General features: G+C 36.6%; 1 protein-coding gene and 1 pseudogene across 4 annotated transcripts in view; one reads left to right on the forward strand and one right to left on the reverse strand.

The window, feature by feature from the left end:
* Pla2g4a (phospholipase A2 group IVA) overlaps nucleotides 1-24,345 on the forward strand; it is a 147,342-nt gene that overhangs the window by 109,788 nt on the left and 13,209 nt on the right. For all 4 annotated transcript variants that reach the window (XM_004862779.3, XM_013078904.3, XM_021242894.2 and 1 more), the window contains 6 exons: nucleotides 1,436-1,658; nucleotides 2,402-2,516; nucleotides 4,234-4,371; nucleotides 4,460-4,552; nucleotides 12,069-12,140; nucleotides 15,917-16,159. In XM_004862779.3, coding sequence (XP_004862836.1) covers nucleotides 1,436-1,658; nucleotides 2,402-2,516; nucleotides 4,234-4,371; nucleotides 4,460-4,552; nucleotides 12,069-12,140; nucleotides 15,917-16,159 — 884 coding nt within the window. The remainder of the gene's footprint in view (nucleotides 1-1,435; nucleotides 1,659-2,401; nucleotides 2,517-4,233; nucleotides 4,372-4,459; nucleotides 4,553-12,068; nucleotides 12,141-15,916; nucleotides 16,160-24,345) is intronic.
* Nucleotides 5,999-8,176, reverse strand: LOC106010899 (forkhead box protein M1 pseudogene; annotated as a pseudogene).

The following is a 24,345-nucleotide window of genomic DNA, read 5'->3' on the forward strand; positions in this document are numbered from 1 at the left end:
TTTTAGGAAATTTGCTTTTAGTTTTTTAAGCATGTGTGCCACTCTAGATCTGTCACTCACCATTTTTTAGCTCTCTTATTCTCAGTTTGTCTCCAAAATTCCAAGTCCAGCAAGAAACACTAATTTGTTGTATGGTGAGAAGAGTTTGGTCACTAAGAATAGAAATCTTAAATCTTGTATAATAGATTAAAAAACTAGATCCTATTGGAGGAGAAAGATTGATGTTAAATTCTAGTTCTGTTGTTACTAATTGGGTAATGCAAACCTGTTATTTAAATTAAGTAATATTTTCTTCCCTCACTTTTAAGGCAGAAAAATTGGCTTTAGGATAACAGCTTTTGAACCATTAACTAGCATGATGTTTAGAGCACAGCAGATCTCACTAAAATTTAGGTTTCTCCTCTCCCTGAAGAGAAGATTAGCCATTCTGGTAGGCATTTTGATTTGAATTCCAAGAAAACAGGAGCGTAAAATATGTACTATTTTGTCTTTGGTTGGGTGAAGTGGTGGAGTATTTCACCGTATTTCATTCTCTCAGTTTAGTAAGCTGTGCTCACTATACACCAGTAATTAACCAGTTACTGAGGCCAAGGATGATAAAAAGCAAAAGTTATTCTTCCTGATGATAAAGGCGTATTATAAGTAAAGGCATAGTTAATATTTAATATGAGGGTCTACCAGAGCAGATTTTGGTTCACAGGTAAGAAGCCACTAACTGAATGTTTATTATTTAGTTTATAAACACCAAGACTTGTGCTGATTTTCGGTATCACCAGAAGTGACCAAATGCCTGCTGGCCAAGAGGCTTCACAGCAAATCATTTACCACAAAATCTTCCATGAGATTTTGCCTTTAGATTCATATATTGAGAAATTCTGAGTCCCACTTTTGGTAAGGTTTGAGATTTTTGTTTATCTGGACAACGAAAACTGAAAAAAATTCGTCAAAAGCGTTTATCAGGAGAACTAGCCACTCGCAGTAGTTGGGAGAGCACATTTTCTGCCTGTACCCAATCATCATGGAAAGCCAGAGCACAGATTATCAGCTTGCTCGAGTTGAGTACGATTACATCCAGAGGAGTCAGTTGTTCACTTACATGACTCAAGTGTGTTGCTTCGTGAGTCTTTAATGGGCTTGCGGGGATACTCATTCCTGGCAGACTAGATAGTAGACAGTGGGCCTGGTGGGACATTCCCTCCTCTTGACTGTATGTGGTAAGTCCAAGGCTTCCTCGGAGACTTCTCCTATGGCTTTTTCCCTTTGCACTCCTCTACTTTGCTTCTGTGTGCAGCACCTCCTTTGCAACTGACACATTCTTCCCTTAAGTAGGCTAACACCACATAAGTAAGTTAACCAAATGCATCCACCTGCTTTCTTTGGAGATCACGATGTAATTCCCTTTCTCTTTGCTAATTATGCTTTGATTTCTTTTCAGGTACATGTCAACCTTGTATTCTCACCCTGATTTTCCTGAAAAAGGCCCCACAGAGATTAATGAAGAGCTAATGAAGAATGTTAGCTACAACCCCCTTCTACTTCTCACACCACAGAAAGTGAAAAGATATGTTGAGTCTTTGTGGAAGAAGAAAAGCTCTGGCCAACCTGTCACCTTCACTGATGTCTTTGGGATGTTAATAGGAGAAACACTAATTCACAATGTAAGTCATTGTTTAATCTATAGTGCCTTTAACACTAGTACACATTTTACATCATGATATTTTACATGAAGGAAAATGCAGTACGTTTTATGAAAGTCACTCAGCTCAGTTTACTTTTTCAACAAAGTGTAGTGCAAATATCTTCCCTGCTCAGTATTATAACTCTTCTACATTTCAAACTTGTGCTTATTAATTCATTCCAATGATTATCCATTTTGATGTGTAGAGAAATGCTTTTGTGTTCCTTTTCTTGGAAAAGTCATATTTTTTCCTGCCAATTCCACACAAAAATGATAATCTCTTTCAATGAGGAAGTGAATGTAAGTGATATTTTAAAAGTAGAAGAATGAAATTTGCCTGGAAAGCATCAGAAAAGGAAGTGAATTACAGGAAACAAACTCACTTGATGCATAACCACAGGATGACATTTCTTCTACAGATAGAGCAGGGGAGATAGAGAAAAGCCTGTGGCAGGGACTCCAGGGCATACATATTTTCCAGGACCCAAAGTTGCCAAATCATTCTCTAGTCCAAATGTAGAATTATGATTGTTTTTAGAATGCAGAGAACTATTTCCATGGAGCTGTCTTTTTGTTGTTGATTGCAGAGCCAGAGATTTCTAAACGCAATAAGACATTTTTACTTAAAAATTTTAAGTATTTCGATTGAAGTTCTGCTTTAAATAGGTTTTATCTATATCTGTTTTTATATTTAAAGCCATTCATTCTTTGTTCTGTGGACAGAGAATGAACACTACCTTGAGTAGTTTGAAGGAAAAAGTCAATGCTGCACGGTGCCCTTTACCTCTTTTCACCTGTCTGCATGTCAAACCTGATGTGTCGGAACTGATGTTTGCAGGTAAATTGTGTCCTCTCCCAAGACATCTCCTGGGGCCTGTGAAGTGTTTCCAGTGATTTTCTTTAGGAGAAGTTCGTAAGGAAGTGCAGTTACTTATTTTAATACATTTTCTATATAACATAAGAACATCTGAAAACAAGAAAATATTAAGCTAAATGATTTTCTGATTGTAGAGATATTTCATGAATTTAGTAAGTGGTATTTCTTCCCTTAAGTTAGTGGGAAAAAATAACAGTTTTAATCAATAACTCAGGTTAGTTACCTATTTCACAATGACCACTGACAACAGAGTATGCCTCATGGTTTTTAGACCTGGCATGGTCTTTTACTTACTGGTTATATTTTCATTACTTGGTGTCTGCTATTTAAGTACTATTCTAATTTTAACATTCAACAACTAAGAAGTAGTAGTTTATACTTGTGGCTGATGGATAAAATGTCTCAGTTTTGTTAAATATGAGAAAACACCAGCTTCTATAGCTCCAGGTCTTGGGTACTCTAAAAGTACATAACATCACACTTCTGGAGAGCCTCTGCCACCTAACTAGAAAGCAAGGCTTCCAAATTAGAATGTAGTGTTCGATTGACCATATCATAATCGTCCCTGGGTGAAAAATGATTTATTTAGCCATACAGAGATGTGACTAGTGTGCTAGTGCTATTTATCAAATGAGTAACAGAAGACCTCATGGATCTTGGAATTATTTGGCTTTTGGATTGTTGTGTAAGAGGTTTTGAACATACTTTAATTTCAGAAAGAAAAAATGGGAAAAAAAGAGAAGACATTGTGTTTTATGTTGGGCAGTGGGTATTTGTATTAGTTGGCTTTCCTGTTACTGAGACACAATATCTAACTACCACAACTTAAAGACGGAGAGGTTTAATTTGGCTTCTGAGGATTCAGTCATGGTTTGCTGATGTTCTTTTTGGACATGGTAAGACCAAGATCACTGTTACACACAGTCATGCCATGGGAACCCATGACATATAATAGTGGCTACTGTTTATCAAGTGATTAAAACATCTCATGGCCCTGACTATGCTCCTAAAGTTTCTTAACTCATTGAATCCTCAAAACAACCATATAAACCACCTATTGATTTTGTTCATATTTTACAGTTTAGAGAACTAAGAGAGCATAGTAAGCACAATTAATGGGCAGCAGAATGGGCTTTGAACCAAGACTGTCTGGCTGTGGACCCTCTACTTTAAGACAATATACTTTATTGTCCCAATTACCATGTATTTCTAAGACATGAGCATAGAAAAATTAGGCTGTGATTTTCCGAGTTAGAATAAATGCTTAGTAGGCAAAATTAAATGAAGATAAATTGTTAGAAAACATTTTTCCTATTTTCATAGTCTTGCATTGTTGGAAAGAGTAATTTCTTCTGTCTCTTTCATAGAGTTCATATCTGAGACAGTAGCTTTCAGTTTTACAGTGTTTAGAATTGAGGTAACCTGTATAAAAGGTGTTTTGAGTCTTTAAATTGAAAAATATATTTATTTTGTGAAAATTAGAAGGGATCATTTTGTGTGGTCTCATCTCATTCATCCATAAGCTTTTTCCCTCCAACCTTTACACACGTCATATACATAAGCATTTGGTTAATTTTTTAATTTTTACAATCAACCAATGAGAATAATCATGGTGTTGTGAAAGTATTTATTAACTGTGTACTTCTGTTTAACATTTTCGTTTTCAAAATGCTTTCAGATTGGGTTGAATTTAGTCCATATGAGATTGGCATGGCTAAATATGGTACTTTTATGGCTCCTGACTTATTTGGAAGCAAATTTTTTATGGGAACAGTTGTGAAGAAATATGAAGAAAACCCCTTGCATTTCTTAATGGGTACGTGATCGAAATCTATTGCTAGTTCGTTTGACTATTTTAAATCTTGGTAACTTTTAAGTTATTTTCTTTCTTGGGTTTATTTCAGGTGTCTGGGGCAGTGCCTTTTCTATATTGTTCAACAGAGTCTTGGGAGTTTCTGGCTCACAAAATAAAGGTTCCACAATGGAGGAAGAATTAGGTAGGTAAAATGATGCTTACATTGATAAGAAATCATGCTACATTGTTACATTTCACACATATACATACAGAGAACAGTAAATACTCATAAGGATTTTCATTATCTTAACTTATCAGCAATATGGTTGAATAAACCTAAATATTACCTAAATATGTAAGTTTTTTCTTAAATAATATTTAAATAATAAATAATTCAAATTCAAATTATATTTGAATTTGGGGAATCATAAAGATCATTGATTTTAAAAAATAATTTGTACCAGAGCATCTCCATTCTTTTTTTCTCATTATGTTTCTAAGCATTCTTTTTTGTTGTTGTTAGAGAGGGTTTCTCTTTTTTAAAAAAATGGTAACTTTTTAGAGATTAGATTCATTAGTAGTTGAACATAATATGCTGCATATAGATAAGTTCATTCTTGTCAGAGTTTATCTCTTAACTAACTCACCGGAGTTCTATTAGTATCTTCTGGGAGGCTAATTCATACTAAAGAAAGAGAAACACTTTATTTTACTTTTCTTCCAGCCTAGACTGTTTTCAGTGGGTAGTTATGGTAGCATCCTTGAGCTGGCTCACATGCATGTGGTTCCATGCAAAGCTGAGGTACCAGTTGGGGAAGGCAGGAGGAGTAGATGCCCCCTCTGTTTTCTCAGGTCTCCATCTGAATTCTTGTCAATGCTGGTCTCCCTGACATGACTGGGGACATTGTCAGAGAAACATCTCATGGGGGTACATCTGGCTGTTCACTCTCAGTTCAGCTCTATCCATTCCATCTCCAAATCAATTCTTGGCTCAATTCAAGACCTTTAAAACCAAGATTTCTTTTTGCAGGAAAGCTGACTTGGAAACATAGGGAGGTGGGAGGCAGGGGCAACAAGAGGGACCCCAGCAAGCAGACAGGAATGTCTCGGTGCCTACAGTAAAGAACCTTTGAGGCATGTACCTTGGGCCTGGAAAAAAACCATGCACTCAGGTCCTTCCCCTCTAGGAACCAAAAGCAAAGGACAGAGGCGAACTCTGACTCCATGTTCTCCTACCCACCTTTCGGCAGGCTTACATTTATAATTAAAGGATAATTTGGAGAATTTATACTACTCAGCCCACTCTGTAAGGATCAGGAAAAGTGAGACTGCATGACACAGAATGGAAATGATTTGGAGAATTTCTAATCTCTTCACCATTCCTTTTACCATTCCTACCCTTTACTTTCTGGAAAGGAGAGTGGAGGAATCATTCTCTCCAAAGACCAGTTACAGACCCTACAGCTTGCAAAGATCCCAGCAGTGGCTAAGGTGTGACTACAACCTTTGCATAATCAGACCAGGTGCAGCACAGTCCCTGCCTGCTGTCCTCAAAAGGGGGCACAGTGTACACTGAGCCTTGGACTGCCCAGCCTCATGAGTGCCTGGAATGGTGCGTAGCTTGAGCACAAGAGTGAAGGTCCAGTCTCTACTGTAGCTCAGGAATAAATTGAGACCTGCTGATACTGTCAGGTCCAAGGGGGTCCTACCTCAGGCTAGAGAAGCTGACGTCCAACAGGATCTTGCCAAGGCTGCCATTCATTGTATATAGAACCAGGCATCTGTCAGAGAATGGTTGGGTGAAAGGCTGGGAACTTGAGGTTCTGCAGAGCCTGGCTCGGGTACTTCCAGATCGGAGGGGGAAGAGTTGTTAACAGGGTCAGAGGAAAGTTCAAAGGGCACTGAAGTGAGGAGCTCTAGATGTGAGTCAAAGAGGGGAAAGCTTTTCATTGGCATGGTGCTCAGATCTCTCAGCCCCTGGGAGTCAGGGAGGGGGCCAGAGTTGCCCTGGAGGTTTGTACTGGGCTGCACTCTAGTCTGCAATCTTTGGCTGGGGGTATTAGCCCCTAGGATTCAGGAGAGAGATTTACTCAAAGTAAAGGATATGGACATCATTCCCTTAATGGGGGTCTTAAAAGATCCTCCCTTCTCCTGGGGGCAACTGAGCTGTGGGGCAGGGTCCAAGGACTTTGCCAGGATAGGGGCTCTGTGGCTTGTCAAGATGCACAGGGCCCCTCTGAAAAGACAAGCTTGGGCTCATCCACACAGGGAGGCAGCAGATGCTGTTTCCTTACAGACCGGCTCCTGTCCCTTCTCCCCCTTCATTTAATCATAAGCATTTTTGAGACATGCCATGCTGGGAACTTAAACTCCTTGTAGGACTTCTTGGGTCTTCAGGTGGGAGAGCAGGATGAATTCTCCCAGGAGTGAGGTCTTTGAAAGATGGGCATGGAGAGGGCCACTCTTCCAAGGGAGGGCGCTCCACCTTGCTGGGTCTCACTAAGGGCTTCCCAGGCTGGGTTTCTTCCTCATTGACAGACTGAGCTGGAAGCACAGGCAGCAATCCTTTTCCAAGCAGGGTTTCTCCCTTCACTTCCTGTCTGGCCACAGGAAGACAGACTATGCCTTCATTAGCTACCAGCACTTTAAGGACAATGTGGACTCAGTTGCTATGGTGGGCTAACTCTGAACAGAGGAGCGAAGCAGCCAGAGGCAATGTCACCTTCACCATAGGCTACAACACCAGGGACTGATTGATTGGGAACTGAATGGGCATCAGGTTCAAGCTGAACTGTGGTAGCAGTGACTTCATCTTCTACCATGCGTCCAGTGGGAGTTTCGGTGGTCACATTCAGTGGAGCTCAGCATTGGGACATTTCTGCTCTTTAAACACCTGTTCCAAAGTCAAGAATGTATTAGCACTGGGGTGAATGGTTCAAAAAGAGATATTAGCAGATGTATCCTAAAGAAACGTGTCACAGAGAAAAAGGTTGTGATGAATGGAATTTTTCCAGCCTAGGTTGGCAAGGTGCTTAAAAGAGGGCAATGATCCTCAATCTAAGTATAGATGTCCTTCAGGGTCATGTATGTCCTCTCAGTGCTGTTGATGGTGAACTGTATCATGGCCATGTAAGAGTACAGTGGCCTCTCAGACACAGAATCCTGTTAGGATGTTGATGCTCATAAGGGCTCCTCAACCTTACCCCGATTCTGCTCCAGGTGACAATTCTCCTCCTCTGCTTCATACTTGATGGTGCAGGAGCCCAGTCCATCAGAACTAATGTTTCCAAGCCACTGGATATTGGTTAAGCTGTTGTTCGGAGTGCAACCTGCTGCTGTCTCTGCCTTGCAGGGGCTCCAGGTAGCCTAGGAATATTCATATCCTGTGCTGCAGGATTTGGCCCCAACTTCTCAGTGAACACTTTTGTTCCCTGGGAATCACTGCTGGTTTTGGCTTGAGGTGGGGTCCTAGAGAGTGAACAGGGCTCCCCCACACCTGGTAATGAATTTGTTGGGTCCACTGTTGCCTCTCTCTTTTTCTTTGGTAGTGATCCTAACAGTCCTAACATCCAGTCAGCATTGTTAGGGATGGCCAACACTTGTGTTTTTGACATGCTGGGGTGGTAAATAATCTTGAACCCAGTTGGAAACTTTCGAAAGCTGGACTCTGCTACCTCTTTGGAGGCCAGTGATTGACTAGGCTCCTGTTGGGTAGGGTGGCCCATTAGGCTCTTCCTTTGATATCTCTCCTGGGGTATTATGAACAGAAAGAGGCAGGCTCTCCCTGTCTTCTGAGAATCAGTGACTGATGGGGGCTGGTTTTCATTATGGATCTGTGTTTTTATTCTCCATTGAGAATCACAAGCATGGACCCTCAAACTGCAATGCCGCCAGCCAGTCATGGCCCCCAAAGGTGGTGTGGGGGGTGGACCCCATAGGGAGGGGTCCGAAGCAAAAAGCATTTTAAATGCCTCTATAGGTGGTAAACTGAAACTAATAATTTTCCTTAAATCTGTAAGCCTAATCTGGGACAAATCATTGTCCCTTAATAAAGTAAAAATATGTTACAAAACTTGAAAAAGTATACAAGGTCAACAAAAGATGAGTGGTTTTCATTTATTATAAGAATAGTACTATTGGAAATGCATTTTCTTTTAAGTGCATCAATTTGACTAAGAGCAAACAAAGAAAAACACATATCCCTTTTCTCTCTCAAAGACTTGCCATGTGTATGGAATCAATGCTAGTTTTTTGTTATAGCTATTTTGACTGTTGTAGGAAGAAGCAGTGGAATTCTCAGTCTGAATTTAGGGCCAGACCAGCAGAGACCAGGAACTTAGGTCCTATGGATCATCGGCACCACTACCTGTGATCTCTTCTTTACCCATGAAATAGCACAGGTCTGTCTGAGAACAGAGAAACTGACAGAATAAGAGTAGACTTTTTCAATGATCAACTCATTGAAGAATACATTCATGTAAAAAGCTTATAGGATTTTTTTAACATGATGTCCTTTGTTATCATAGGCAATAACAGTTGACATAATTAAGCTTCATATGCAGAAGGCAATATAGTTGTAGCACACTGTGAGGATGATTACAAGTGGTTTTATCTCTCCTTCTGCAAGAATTAATTTTAGTTACCTGGTAATTTATTTGATATTTATGTTTAGTGCAGTTAAATATTCCTTAATATTTTTCATTTGTACTCTTGGATAGCTTTTAGAAGGGAATAGGATATGATGTTATAATTTCACTAGAGGCCAATATTTTTAAATAACAACAAAACAAATGCATGGAAAAACCAGTTTGTGCTTGTAGTTGCTCCTGTCCTCCGAACAACGCTCATGTCCTGAGCACTCTAGCTAGTCCGCAACCCTGTGCTCACTGCAACCCGTGACACAGAGCTATGTTCCCTTGGTGGTTAAACTGCAAAGCAGATGTATAAAAATGCAATGGTTTTGGTTGATTTATTTTCATAAATTTTATATCCCTGATGAATGTCCTCTTCTCAAATGTAATTTTGTGGCTGTCACTGAGTCTTCTGTAAATTATGCGAAGATTTCAGAAAAACAGAATGTGAAAGATCAGAAAAACCCGCATGTTGGGAGGCTGGCTTCCTGTGCTACTTCTCTACTGAATAATCCAGATAACTCAGGTTTATTATGTTTTTAAATTTTCACCCGAGGCAGGAAGAGAACAGGACTGAAATAACACATCAGAAGGTGGGCGAGACAGTGGCTAAAGGCCAAGGGAAAGGAAGATGTTTGTGTTGAATACCTCTGAGAAGACTCTCTATTGAGAAGTCCCCTTTGAGGCTGGTGGTCTGGCAGCCTGCTTACTTTTCTGCGTCAGACTGAGGGGGAATATTGTGGACCTGAGATCTGGTCAGCAGGACGCGTGTTACCCCAGATTATGTAAGGGTTTCCAGCAATGAAACCGAAAGAGTCAATCTGGATGGGTTCATCCTTTGGCTGACTGAGTTCTACCTCTTAAGTGGGGTTAAGAGGTTGTTTTGTTCTCCTGGTTGTTTTCTCTTCTGAAAAGAGATTTCAAGGTAAATTGGACTGCAACTGAGTTAAGTGAAATTATTTACTTTCTCAAAGAGTTTTGCATGTGAGCAAATTATACTTTTGAAAAGATTGAGCTGTATATTGCACCACAGAGATACAAAATATAAAAGTTCAGAATATTTAGCTATTCATGCCGTGAATACTTCCTTGTAGAGAAGACAATATTTTGGTGAAGGATTTTCTTAGATCAAAGTATTGAATATGACCAAAATAGACAAATAAAACAAAACAGCAACAACTACAAAAGGAAATGTTTGAAGAAAGAAAAGAAAATACAGGTAGCATCAGAAACACATTCTGGAGTGGTTTATTCCTTAATATTCCTCCTCTTTGGAACCCTGCTCCACTGCTGATGGGAGTGTGGACTGGTGCAACCACTGTGGAAATCAGTATGGAGATACCTCAAAGAACTAGGACTAGAGGTCCCATTTAACCCAGCTATTCCCCTGCTGGGTATCTTCCCCAAAGAATTAAAAGAATCATACCACAGTAACCCATGTTCATAGCAGCACAGTTTGTAATAGCTAAAACTTGGAAACAGCCAAATGCCCATCAACTGGAGACTGGATAAAGAAAATGTGTTTTTTAAAAAATAAAATGGAGTACTACTCAGCCATAAAGAATGAGAATTAGAGCCGTTTATTGCTAAATGGATGCACATTGAGGTGATACTCTTAAGTGAAATAAATAGGACCCTTATGTGTAAATACCTAATAGTTTGTCTGGTGTGAGAAACTGAAAGTGTAAATAAGGACTAAAAGGTAAAATAAATAATGTGAAATAGTAAGAAAAGGGGCAAAAGGAAAGGGAAAGTGGGAGGGGTTGGGGAAAGGAAAGAAGGGAATGGAATTAATATAAGGAAATAAAAAAATTGAAACAAAGTCTTTGTAAATAGGGATGGATGGAGGGGTTGCAGGGAGGGCAGGGGAAAGGGGAAAAAAATAAGAACCAAGAGAGATTATGTGAAGGTGCAAATTCCCAATGATGAATGTCATTATATTGTATACCTAAAATGTACCAATAAAATAAAAAAATATTCTTCCCCTTTCTCTACACAACAAAATTGCTTTCTCTAACAGACAAATTTTTTTTTAAAATGAACTTGTGAACATTTTATTTTATTGAATTTTATATTCATAAATCATACCAGTAAATGGTAAATTAATACTGCAATAATTTATTAATATTTTCATTAATCATTCATGAACATGTAATTTACATCGGTATAACAAATGTGCATAGTAATGTGAGGAAATCAGTTGTCAGACCTATATTTCTCTGAGATTAAGCCTCCAAAATATTTCTGTTAATAAAATTTGTAAATTCGGAGTTCAGTTTTTAAAATTAAAAAAAAAAACCCACAAGCTCTATTTATTTATACAAGAGAGGAAGAAAAAACACTACTGATAGCAGTTTTATATGAGACCAAAAAGTTTGATTTTTTTCAAATGGTGATTATGAGAATGATTTCCAAACTCCATAATTTAAGTATATTTTACTTGGAAAAAGATAACTAGTTGTGCTAAATTTTACTACTATCTTTGTGGTAAAGATTTGTATTTGTTATTTTAATTTATACAACTGGCCTGAAGGAACTACAAATTTTTGACACTAAAATGTGCATTTCATGTCAACAGATGATTTACAATACTATTAAAACTAAAAATATAACATATTAATTGCTTTTATTCATTTCCTAAAGACTGAGCTATAGACTTTCTTCTATAGGTTTTAGATTTATCCTTTATTTACCTTCATAAACACTACTTAAAGATATATCAAAGTTAAGACAAATAAAAATTATTCCCTTAAAATTAATAATGAATAAATTGAAACTAATTTAATTTTCATACCCCGAGAGATTTTGCATTCTAGTGAAAAATTTGAAAACACTAATAAATCTAGATTAAGCTGATCTACATTTCGTAGATCTAGTAGTCTTTGTGGTATGATTTTTCTCAGATTATAATGAATTCAGGGTTTTTTTGTTTTGTTTTTTGGGTTTTTTTGGTACCGGAGATCGAACTCGGGTCCTTGAGCTTGCGCAGCAGGTAGCGAAACCACTGAGCTAAATCCCCGGCCCTATAATGAATTTAGTTATGAATTTTGACCCTTGAGATAACATCATTCATTTTTTTTTCTGCAGAAAATATTACAGCAAAGCACATTGTGAGTAACGATAGCTCGGATAGTGATGATGAATCTCAAGAACCCAAAGGTAAGAGATCTCGCTCGGGGCTTTCCTGGTGAGGGCCTGGGAGAAGAGGCCATGGGCGCTGCTGTGATTTTCCTGTTCAGTGAAGAGCTGTTGGTCACCTGAGCTCTGAGCTGACAGCGCTGCAGCTTTTTGTGGAGAGGACTGAATATTGCATCTGTTACAAAATAGATGGCAGATACATTCCTTTTCTTTCTAGTATCTCAGAAGTATTTTTGAATAAACAAATGAACGTATCTGAAATGGCAGAAATACTGAATTCTGTTTTAAGTCTGATTAGGGAACCATGCCTCTCAGCATCCATATTTTGATTTGGACACACTTTTAGATGGCTTTCCAAATGAAGATCTCATCTTTAAAATTTTATTAAATAACATTAGAAAAATTGTATCTGTAGTTTCTTTTTGAGTCTTAAACCTTATATCTTAGGAAGAAGTAGTGATGAAGTGAGTAAAATTATCAAAACTTGTTGTACATTGGCTTGGTAGTGTCAGTGAGTCTTCTTACATTTTGCCAACCACTTTTCAGTTTGGAGTGGCTCTTAATAGTTAGCAGTGGGTTTGGAGCAGGAATAAGGTGAAGATCAGAGATATTTATTTCCATGTAGTATTTTGTTTTCATAAGGTGAAACGAGTAGATTTTACACTTTGGCACTAGGCAAACACTCTACCACTGAGCTATGTCCCCAGTGGCTGGGAGGTGTTTTGGAAGTTTCTTGTTTGCTGTATGTATTGCTTTTCTCTTTTCAAATAGTTATTTAGAGTATATTTAGCTTCAAAGCAAAGTTGAGCAGAAAGAACAGTGCTTACATATGCTGACCCTGTTCAGTGCTGACTCTGTTCCCTAAAGATGATCTTACCTTCCATTATAAACATTTTTCACTGGAGTGGTATATATGTTACAATTGATGAACCTACATTGACACATCATTATTATTCAAAATCCATAGCTTCCATTAGGATTCACTTGGTGTTATACATTCTAAGGGTTTTGATGCTTCGATATACTTTGACATATATCTACCATTATAATATCACAGAGTTCTCCACATATTTTTTCCTCCCTGATAACTGCTGGAAAGCACCTGTCATTTTATTGTTCATAGTTTGCTTTTCACAGGTTACTCTGTCTTCTCATGGCTCAATAACTCATTTCTTATTAGTGTTGAATAATCTTTTTTGTGTAGCTCTATTATAGTTTGTTTATATACCTACTGAAGGATGTCTTGGTTGCTACCAAGTTTTGGAACTTATGAATAAAGCCACTATAGACATCTGTGTTCAGGTTTCTATGTGGACACAAGTTTTCAATTGATTGGGTGAAACCCAGGGGTCATAATTTCTAGATCATAGAGTAAATTTAGTGTTGTTAGAAACTGCCCACTGTCTTCCAATGTGGTCGTACCATTTTGCATTTTCACCAGTAATGAATGATGAGTTCTTGTGGCTCTGTATCCTTGCCAACATTTGTTTTTGGTGTTTTGAATTTTGGCCATTCTAATAGGCAAGCAGTAGTATTCCACTGTGTTAATTTCCATTTTTCTGATGACATATGATGACATATTTACCTATGCTTATTCACCATTTGTATATTTTCTTTTGGGAGTTATCTGTTTAGCTTGTTAGTCCATTTTTATTGGATTATTTTCATATTGTTGAGTTTTAACAGTTATTTGTACATTGTAGATAATAGATCTTTATTAGAGTGTCTGTTTTTGCAAATAATTTCTCCCAGACTGTGGTTTGTCCTTTTGTTTTCTGGAGAATCCTTCATTTTTAATCATATGATTTTTGAGCAAGGTCTTTAACCATTTCCAACTTTAGATCCTTTAAACCTATGCTACAGTCATTTACTTGCTTTTACAGAGCTGTTACAATCATCAAAGTAACAAAAGAGCACAAAAAGGCCTTAAGTTGTAAATTGTTAAACATATAAAAATTTACTATTAGTATTACATTGAATAAACAATAAATGTCATATGTTGATTTGAAGGTTGGTCTTGAAAGTGATTACAAAGAAGATAGATCCTCTGCTGGTACAGAGTAGGATTTATTTAAGATTAGGAATAATATGAATCCCTAAAGCTTTGGAAATAATTTGAGTCTCTTATTCATATCCTGTGCTACTGGTGATATAAATCAATCATTTTAAAACCTGATTTGTTCTAGTGAAAGGTTTTCTTTGTCATATTTGGCAACAGAAAAGTGTGGGAGTAGAAAACAGTCTTTGTTTTTAGTGATTATGTAGTCATCTGGATTAGTTACCAAAAGAAAGCTCCCTTTACTCAGCTTGGTTAAGCTATTCTTTGTGAAAATAAAAGTCAGTATTTATTGTGCCTTTATGTGTGTGTTGTAAGCTGTACATTAGTTGTAAATTATAAAGTTTGAGGGTAGATTCTGTCTTCTCCCAAAACACAGAGTTTTTATGTCGATGTGTATATTTATACAGAGTTCCTAAAATTAGAACAGAAGAGGTTTAGGCAAGGAGAGCTATACTCTATCATAAATTGTTCTTTGGCTTTAATTATGAATGGATTGTATCAGTGATGATGATTATGTTGCAGCAGCTGCTATGATTGTTTTTGTTACTAGCTATTACTAGGAACTTATGAGCCACGTACTTCTCTAGAGCTTTGTATAGATGCACAGATTCAGTTAATCTTCACAACAGCCCTATGAAGTTTACTGAAGAGGAAATGGAAGAAGAGAAGGGGTAGGTAACTAGTAAGTAATGGACAGGGGATTTGAACCTTGGCAATCTGATTCTGCAGCCAGTGCTCTAAATGACTACATAGTATGGCCCAGCAGTAGTGATGATTCTCAGAAAGTTATTTAAAATTGCTTCCTTTGGACTATTCCTGAGTTTTAAAAACATTTTAGAGCATTTGTTTAAATTACAGGGTTTTAGGTCTCCAAATTTTGAAAGCAAGGATAAAATGATAGGTCATACAACTGATTCTTTGTTTTTTTGGTACCAGGGATCAAACTCAGGACCTTGTGCTTGTGAGGCAGGTGGAAAGCGACTGAGCTAAATCCCTGGCCCCCATACAACTGATTCTTGAGGGTGTTTACTGAACAAATGCATGTTGAATCTTTTAGCTGTTGGTCCTCACTTTGCATAATTCCTAGATGCTTGACAAACAAGATAAGGACTCTATAAAAACCTTAAGAAATGTACAGGAAAGACTACTGGGTACTATAGGTTCTCTCTTTCTTTTTCTGTGTGTATGTGTGTGTGTTTGATGAAGCCAGAGTAAAGGAATTAAAGGACTAAGGAAGAAGAAAAAGGGAAAAACAGAAAAGTTTACCTGCAAATCTAACAATAGATCAAGTAGAACTGTCAATCATGTAACCTTTACACCATCTGTAGGTAAAAAAGATAGCTAAGAACATTTAAAAAAATGTTTTTCAGTATTGGGGATTAAACTTTTTTTGAGTCTTCTCCCTGAGCTACATTCCTAGCCCTTTAATTTTTTATTTTTTATTTTGAGGCAGGGTGTCACTAAGTCACTAAATTGCCTAGGTTGGGGTCAAATTTATGATCCTCCTGCCAGAGTGCTGGGATTATAGGACTGCACCACCACACACAGCCAGCTAGTAGTTACTAAGAACATTTTAAGAACAAAAGTGATTATTTGTTATATTATTTATACAAATTAACATGTGTTAAATCAAAAACCATAGAGTTTTATTGTTGATTTTAATTTTCAATTAACCAAAGAAGCTTGCTCGATTAAGTGCATATTGGAGTGTTTATAACGTTGTTTCCTTTTTCCTTAGGCACTGAAAATGAAGAAGCTGAAAGGGAATATCAAAATGATAATCAAGCAAGTTGGGTGCAACGAATGATAATGGCCTTGGTGAGTGATTCGGCTTTATTCAACACGAGAGAAGGACGCGCTGGCAAAGTGCACAACTTCATGTTGGGCTTGAATCTCAATACGTCCTATCCGCTGTCTCCTCTGAGAGACTTTGCCTCACTGGATTTCTCCGATGATGACGAACCAGATGCGGCTGTAGCAGGTAAGTACACAAAGCATAATCAGCGCAAGCTAATTCAGGCCATTTTTATTCTTTCTCTGGAGGACAAGTGTTTTAATTACTATTAACATTTATTTTTACTCAATTACAAGAACATACATTTAATATGTGAGGGCCTTTAAACTACTTTTATTTTTTAAGAACAAAATGGCATTGAACAGGAAAGAGCTTAGTCATGTCAGTGTAGGTAATATTCATTGAATGTTGAAAGAGATCTTAGATCCTTTTTGTCCCGATTTTAGTATATGTGCATCCAAAGCAAGCGTGATCCTTTTTGTCTTGGTCAAGTTCTCTCCTAGAAAATAGAGAAGCCTCTACTTTCACAACTACGTGGGGTTTGAAGTCGGGAATTAGGTGCCTACAAAATTGTTCCAAGGATTAGAGCAGTAAGTTCAGGCTGAGCTTGCCAGAATGACTTTAAAAATACGAGTCACTCTCACAAAGCCCCCACAAGTGCACTTGGCAGTGGAAAGAGCAGAAAAGGCCTCTGTCTCATTTCCTCCTTGGCCCAGGCGCCCTCAGCCCAGCTGGAGACTGAGGGAGTCTGGTGACCCTTGCTCCTGGCCTGGCGCCCTCTCCTGGTGTAGGAATGCACGCAACACGGCTTGCAGGAACCGGGGTAGGGGTTCTGTCTCTCTAGCTCTCGGAAAGTTTTGGAAATTTTCTTAAGGCTATCTGGTAAAAACCTAGTCACTTTCAAGTTTTTCGCTTAGCCAAATCTCCAGGAATAATCCCCTTTATTTTTCAGTTCCATGTGAGTTATGGATTAAGAGTTATTTTACCTTGGTATATAATTGATATATATAATAATCTTTCCTGTGAAGGCCCTGTCATCTTAAATTTTTCTACTTCATCATACTGTCATCTTTGGATTAATTATCCTACTGTCATTTTTCAACCTTTTCTGGCTTAGGGACATTCACAGGATGCTGTGTACTTAAACGAGATATTAAAAAACAAACACTTTTTACTGCCCTTTATATTATACCTAGAAAATCAAGATATAGCTTTAGATTTGGTTGTTCTGGTAGTGTCATTTCTATTTATTGTTTGACTTTAAGGGGAATTACAAAAGCAAAAGTAGTGTCTGTTGTTTGAAAAAAGTGAGTACAAACTTACTCTACTTTGAATTTTGTTTGTTTGAAACAGGGTCTCATTACATATTACATACAGGCTGGCCTTAAATTTGTAATCTTCCTGCTTTGGCCTCCTGAGCGTGGGATAGAGGCGTACCACCATATTTAACTTCTACTTTTCATTATGTTTATGGCATTTAAACTCTAGAACACAAGATATGTCTTTCGTATTAACCATGATAAAAGTATACTTTTGAGAAAATGAATATATGTATTTTAAAATTCATCTAAACTAAAAAGCTCTTAGCCAGGCCTTAATCAGTGACATTTTTTTTCTTGTCTCATGGCATGTGGTTGGGCATATTGATATTATAGTAACAATTAAATGTGTTTCCTCTATTGATGAATGATGATGGGCTTAAAAAAACATTGTACACACAGCATTTCGAACGCGAAAGAATCTTCAGTTGACTCAATAGAAGAGGAAGAGCAAAGAAAACAATTCCATCATCTTTGTCTAAAATTGCTCAGCAGATCTGAAATTAAGACACAGGTCTCTTGGGCTAGCTCCTAATCCTTTCTCCTCTGCTACTCACCATGCCCTGGGGTTTTATTAGTCATCGTGTTGCTGATGTAAGACTGGAAGTTTTCCTCGCTGCTTTCTTGCCTGTTATGTGTTTTTACTCTGGCAGTATATAGTTTCTCTGTGGTCTGCACAGCACGCTTTCTACACCCCACAACTTCCTTGTAGTTTTGCAGTGTTTTGTGTCGATTTGTTGGTATTAGGTTGCCAGATAAAATATAGAATTCTCTGTTAAATTGTAATTTTCAATAAGATGTACATGAATAGTACATATAATCTTTGTAACATTTGGTACATACTTAGATTAAGCAATTATTTGTTGCTTATCTGAAATGCAGTTTAAAGTAGGCATCGAGTATTTTTATGAGCCAATTTTGTCAACCTTAGGAAGTGTGTCTCTTCCTCTTTCTCACTTGCTTTCAAATCGTTTTGTGTTTTTGTCTTTTTTATTTTCCTTCATGCCTTCTTGGATTCATATAGTGTTCACAAGCACTTACTAACAGTGTCTTGATCTGTGGGATCCACTGTTGAACAAGGGAAATAATAATCCTTGCCATTATAAAGATTAAAAGCATTTGATGGCTCATTGTCAAAGTTTGGATTTATGGAAAGACTTACACAGTTTGGTTAACAATAATAGAGAAACAAAACTAAAACCCAACAACCCTGGTCTTGATGGAGGTCTAAGTTGGGGAGGATAAAACAACTTTAATTGAGGGTATGGCTACAAACTAAGAATGTAAGTTAAATGCGAGTGTTTTTTTCTCTCAGTGTCTGGTTGGGAGATTAATAGTTGCAGATCACCTTGTTTGACTCCTTTCTTCATTTGATGTCCTTTGAAATAAGATTTATGAACAATTTTCATAAAGTAACATGAGGAAATGTATACAATATCAATCAGCCCAAAATATGAAATTAGAAAATTTTTTTTGAGATATTTTGAAATGTTCTAGCCTAAAATTATTTTAAATTAATGATATTTGGGGAAAATTTATTTTTATTTATCAGTGTATCATTAAAATTACATTTTAGTTAGTTTGTACTTTTTCTCTTGAATATATTCTATTGCAGGGGGACTAGTTGCAACTAGTAGCCAGTGAGATCAAAATTACCATAATGACTGCAGCTGTCTTGGAGTGATGGCTATATTGCTCAGCTTTTCCTCCTTACACCTAGAATATAAAACACAAAACGAGGGAGAGATGTGACAAACAGGCCGCTTTCAGTTGCACATAGGCTTTCTGTTTGACAGTTGAGTCTCTGGGTGGGTTGAAGAACACTTAAATATCAGTAATGGGAATTTAAAACAAATTTTCAGGCAGTTTGCTATGTCAGGATGCTGGAGCATAATAGAAGGATGTATTTGGTGTGTTTGTTTTGTTTCGTTGGTAGAACTTATTAGGTGAATCTTCTACAACTTTCCTTCTGATGGATCCCAGTGATGTGGAAGTCATCAGAATCCCACAGTACTTGGAGTACCTCTGCACAGAGATGTCTGGCTGATTTTCTGCTCAGCCACAATTTTACTTGAAAGCAAGAATTGTCCTAGCTCCTTTCATTATTCCAAAAATTTTAAGGTTCAAAGCAGAGTCTAATTAAAAAAGAAATCACTGGTTAGTTAATATAATTGAGGTATCACAATTTCAGAATAAAGATTTGATTAAAGACAAGGAACTCATCAGTGAATATTGTATTTAAAAGAATTGGTGGCTACTGTGTGTAATTTTTTGGAACTTATCAAAAAGCAAACACCCCCTGTAAACAGATACAGCCCACCCTATTCTATTTAAATATTTTGCTGAATTCACAAATAGAATTTGATTTAAGAAAAAAAAAAACTACACTAAGTGGGGGACCACTTGCATAAAAAATCCAGTTTGTTAAGTGATAAATTCACTCAACTTCGTTGTATACACACTAACAGTGGTAAAAACAATTATACTTTAGACTGAGTTTACTAAAATGATTAATACTTTTTAAATACTAAGATGCATCCTATTTATCTCCCACTAATTGTTTTCCAGTTTTAGAATAATTATGTTTGATGTGGAAGTTAAAACGTTTATTACAAACTGTAATCATTTTGGTTCAAAAAGTCTTCATTTAAATTTCTGTCATACAACTAAAATGCCACAATTAAAACATTAATTACAGCTATTTATCTTTTAATTTTATACACATTTCATGCAAAAAATGGGTAGAGATTTTTATCTAATCTAGATATTATATTAGAAACCTACTTTAGTCTACTTTATGGCAGCTTTATGGATACAAGTGAAAATTTGTGTATCTGAAAAAGTCTTTCCATAGGAAACAAAAAAAGTACTCTGTCTTGTGCCTATGACTTCGCCTTGCAGATTATCTTTTGAAAACAAGATAAATTATAAAATCATAAAATTCCACTCATTAGTTTACTAAAAAATAAATACCTACAGGACTAATTTTAGGAAGTTGTTCATTAGTTACATGACTGCTTTCCTGTTTACTTTTGTGTTTGTATTATTTACTGTGACATATGCCATCTGGTATAAGAAATGAAGACATGAGTTAATTTAGGCCAGAATTCAAAACACAGATATCCAAATATTTGTCATTGTAAATGGAATCTGTGTGATATATTTATAAAATGATCATCACAAATATCCACAGTTGAACTGCTCTAAGGAAATGTTACATAACCATAGAGCTTGTTTCTGTACCTATCAGAGAACCTGATTAACTTACAGGTTTGGAAATTTTGGATGGTTTAAATGATGGGAGAATATTCTTCCATGATGTCATTTATTCAATTTTCTATGATATTTTAAGAGATATCCTACAATTAACTGAGTCTACATTAAAATACATTTAAGAAAAAACCCTTACCACTCTGTCTCCCTCTCCTCAAAGCAATAGGATATTGAATTGATATACAGACTACTTAAAAATGCCTCAAATGTAGCCCTGTAAAAACAGACTGGCTTATATTTGAATTCCAGGTGGGCCTTTTATTAGGTGGATAACTTGAGCACATACTTAGCATAAGCCTCAATTTACTTGTAAAATAGCAATGATGATGGTATGCACTCATAGAGTAAGTGTGAATATTCAGTGGCATATTCACACAAAGTGCTATTAGTTCCAGGAATAGTAAGGAGAATATGGAGCACACAATAGAATTGGCTATTACTTTAATTTGCTGAATTTTGTCTTCCTCAAACCAATTTAGGCATGGAACTCTTATTTTATGTATGAAACATCTGTTACTACTTTGCAAAGTGATGTTTTTTGCAGTACAATTTAGAAACACTATTTAATGTCAGTCTAGCTGTAAGATTGGGAGAATAGTGTTCTGCCATGTGCCGGAGTTGGGAATTAGTCTACAGCATGTTTTTTTGTTTGTTTTGTTTTTGTTTTCCCTTGCAATCTTGGATTTATGATTGCCTGATGAGAAGGAACAACTCAAAAAGAGTATTGGAAAAATGATTTGCTTTGGTTAAACTTTTAGCTGAAATTAAAATAAAAACACTTACCTGGGTGTGGTGGCACATGCCTGTAGTCCCAGCACTGGGGAAGCTGAGACAGGAGGATCACCATGAGTTCAAGATCATCCTGGGCTACATAGTGAGTTCAAGGCCAACTTGAACTAATAGCAAGACCCTGTCTCAAAAAACCAACAACATCAAAAAAAATAAAAACACTTAGTTTGCAAAGGCAAATAAAAACATTTATGAATTGTTATGTTTTAATTATATTAGGAAAAATTACTGTACCTAAAAACACTCATAAGTTATTTGGTTAGTTGTAGTAAAATGCTATGTGGTTTTGCTAATTGATAGAAATATGTACAGCTAGCCTGTATACATCATAGTTACTGTTTTTGGAGATTTAAATTTTACTTTCAGTCATTTGGCCACAGTGCTTTCTAAAGTTCAATCGTTCCTCATTTTCAGTGGTTTCAATTTCTTCAGGTCAGCAGTGGTCCAAAATTTAAATGGAAAATTCCAAAAATAAACAATTCATAAGCTTTAAATAACTTTCTTACAGCATAGTTATAATTATTTAATTTTAATATTAGTTATTGTCACTTTATTACTGTGCCTAATTTATAAATTATGCTTTGGCATAGATACATGTATATAGGACAAAGGATAAAGGGTTCAGTACTATCTGTGGTGTCAGACTTCACTGGGGGTCTTGGGACTTATGCCTGGATCCCCTGGGTAAGGGGCCCCTACTATAATAGTGTGACAGTCTGTGTGGGGCTTAGAATTCACACACTAGGCTTGGAACCTTAGCCCTCACTGTCTGTGTAGAACTATGCTATTTTATCTCTTTGGACCTCAGTTTTCTTATCTTTAATATGACTATCTCTTTTGTAAGTGTTCTAAGGACAGTAAACCTCATATATGAAATTTCCAATGTGCAATAGACACTAGCAATAAATGGAGTTGCTTTTAGAAATGAGAGTAATCAAGTAATGAAATTTTAGCTTTGTTGTAAAGTCTCTAAAAACTACTATCAGCCAAAGATTAGACTTTTTACCTTTGAAATTTCGAACACATAATTGTAAAACTAAAAATCTCAGAGGAATAAATATTAGAGTTTGATAATCTTTACGTTTTTCATTTTTGCCATCTTTAGAGTCTAGATTCTGTGATAGAAGGTTAGCATCTTGGCTGGTGGCAAAGTACACTGTTGTGGCAGTCTAGAGGTGCTTTATAAGAACAGACTCAACCTGTAGATAATTATTTAAAGAATAATTTCTTTTCTTTGTCCTTAGTGATGGAAGAGACATAGTAAAGTCTTACTATTTTAGTCATTTGGCCTGCCTTTATTTTCAGGCATATGGCCTTATGGCCTTCAAAAACTGTGGGATTTTTTTCAGGACTTTTTTTCCATTTTAGACCATTTATTCAAGACTTACCCAACAATTATGGGCCATGTGAGTTGCTCGGTAATAAAATCTTTTCCTTCTTATTCATGAAATCACTAGTAAATGTAACATTTATTTGTTACTCAATATTTTAGAGATCAGAAATTTTGATAGATATGGGAAACACAAATCTTTTTTAATTATAGACACTTAGCGAGATAATGCTTTTTAAAGTAAATGTACCAACATCTAACTTAAACAGCCTATTGCAATTTACACTGAACAAATTTTATGGCTAATTGCTTTGTTAGTGTTTAAATTTCAGCTTTTCTTGATGATAAATGTTGTATTTAAATTGTACGGTAACAGTTTGAAAATTGGCTTTCTTTTGTGATTTCTTATATTTGAAATGTAATGAATAAAATTGGCTATCAGAGAATCACTATCATTCTTGCTTAGAAAGAGAAGAAACTTCATGGAGTTCCTACTGCATGTTGATTATTTTTCTGAATATTTTATGATTTTGAGTAGAATGCTCATAATTCATAAAACAGGTATTGACTGTTCTTTATACATGATTCTATAAACAAAGTTTGCTCTGAATCTCTAGTTTTTTTTCTCATTGTATCCCTTATGAAAATGCTTACCAAATGAGATTTAAGCATTTACTTCGAGACTGTCACACATGTCTGCTGTGAGCACCTTCACCTCTGTTCTATTGGAATAGACTCTGAAGCTTGGCCAGCCTTCTTCCTAACTGGGAAGTGGGAATGCAGGTGTAGACAGGGAGACAGCAAAACAGATCCCTGGCATTTCCTTTAGTTCAATTCTGGTCATATTTTTCCCCGTGAATTAGGAGCAGCACACAGGAATGCGAAGAGTAGCATGTTATCAATATTACTTTTGCATAAAATTAACAATCTCCAGGGTTCCACTGCTTTTCAGACATCTTGTTATCTCATTCCATTTTCTTCTTCTACTGCAGCCAAGCTGCTCCTCGCTGTGCCTCAAGCATACCGAGCCTATTCTGCTAAAATTAGGGTCTTTTGTTCTACTTTGCCCCGCCTTGGAAAGCTCCCATCCACCTTGTCCTGCGCATCTCTAGTTCACCAGTCTGTATCATTATTCTTGTTTCCACTCACGCTTCTTTCTCAGATAGGTCTCCCCTGACCTCCAACAGAAAGGACTTCTCTCTTCAGATTCTGCCACTCATCAGTTATGTCAATTTAGGACTGACTTTCATTTGTTGAACTCTCCATTATAGATGTTCTCTCTCTCTCTCTCTCTCTCACCTGTCTAAAAATTAAACAAAAGTACAGATGAGGAAAGTTTTTAAGCCAGTAAAGACTCATAGAATGGGAGATAATACTCTTAAGGAAGCTGTAGCTTAGAGTCAATTCTAGAGCCAGAGCTAGTTTCTTTTTACGTGTTGTCCTACTTAATTATCACAGCAATCTAATTTGATAATTACCTTTATTCTGATGATATAGGTGAAGAAACTAAGTCTTAAGACAGTACTTAACATAATTTTCAAGCATAGATTCATGCCCAACCCTGTTTATCTCCAAAGCCTGAGGGCCTGTGTATATGGAATTCTGTCTCTTAAAATTACTACAAACATTTTTCATATCTTAAATAATAATTCATTCTTATC

Source organism: Heterocephalus glaber, unplaced genomic scaffold (assembly GCF_053883595.1).
Source record: "Heterocephalus glaber isolate CG9 unplaced genomic scaffold, H.glaber_assembly_v1.0 deba00001600, whole genome shotgun sequence".
NCBI classification, from domain to species: Eukaryota; Metazoa; Chordata; class Mammalia; order Rodentia; family Bathyergidae; genus Heterocephalus; species Heterocephalus glaber.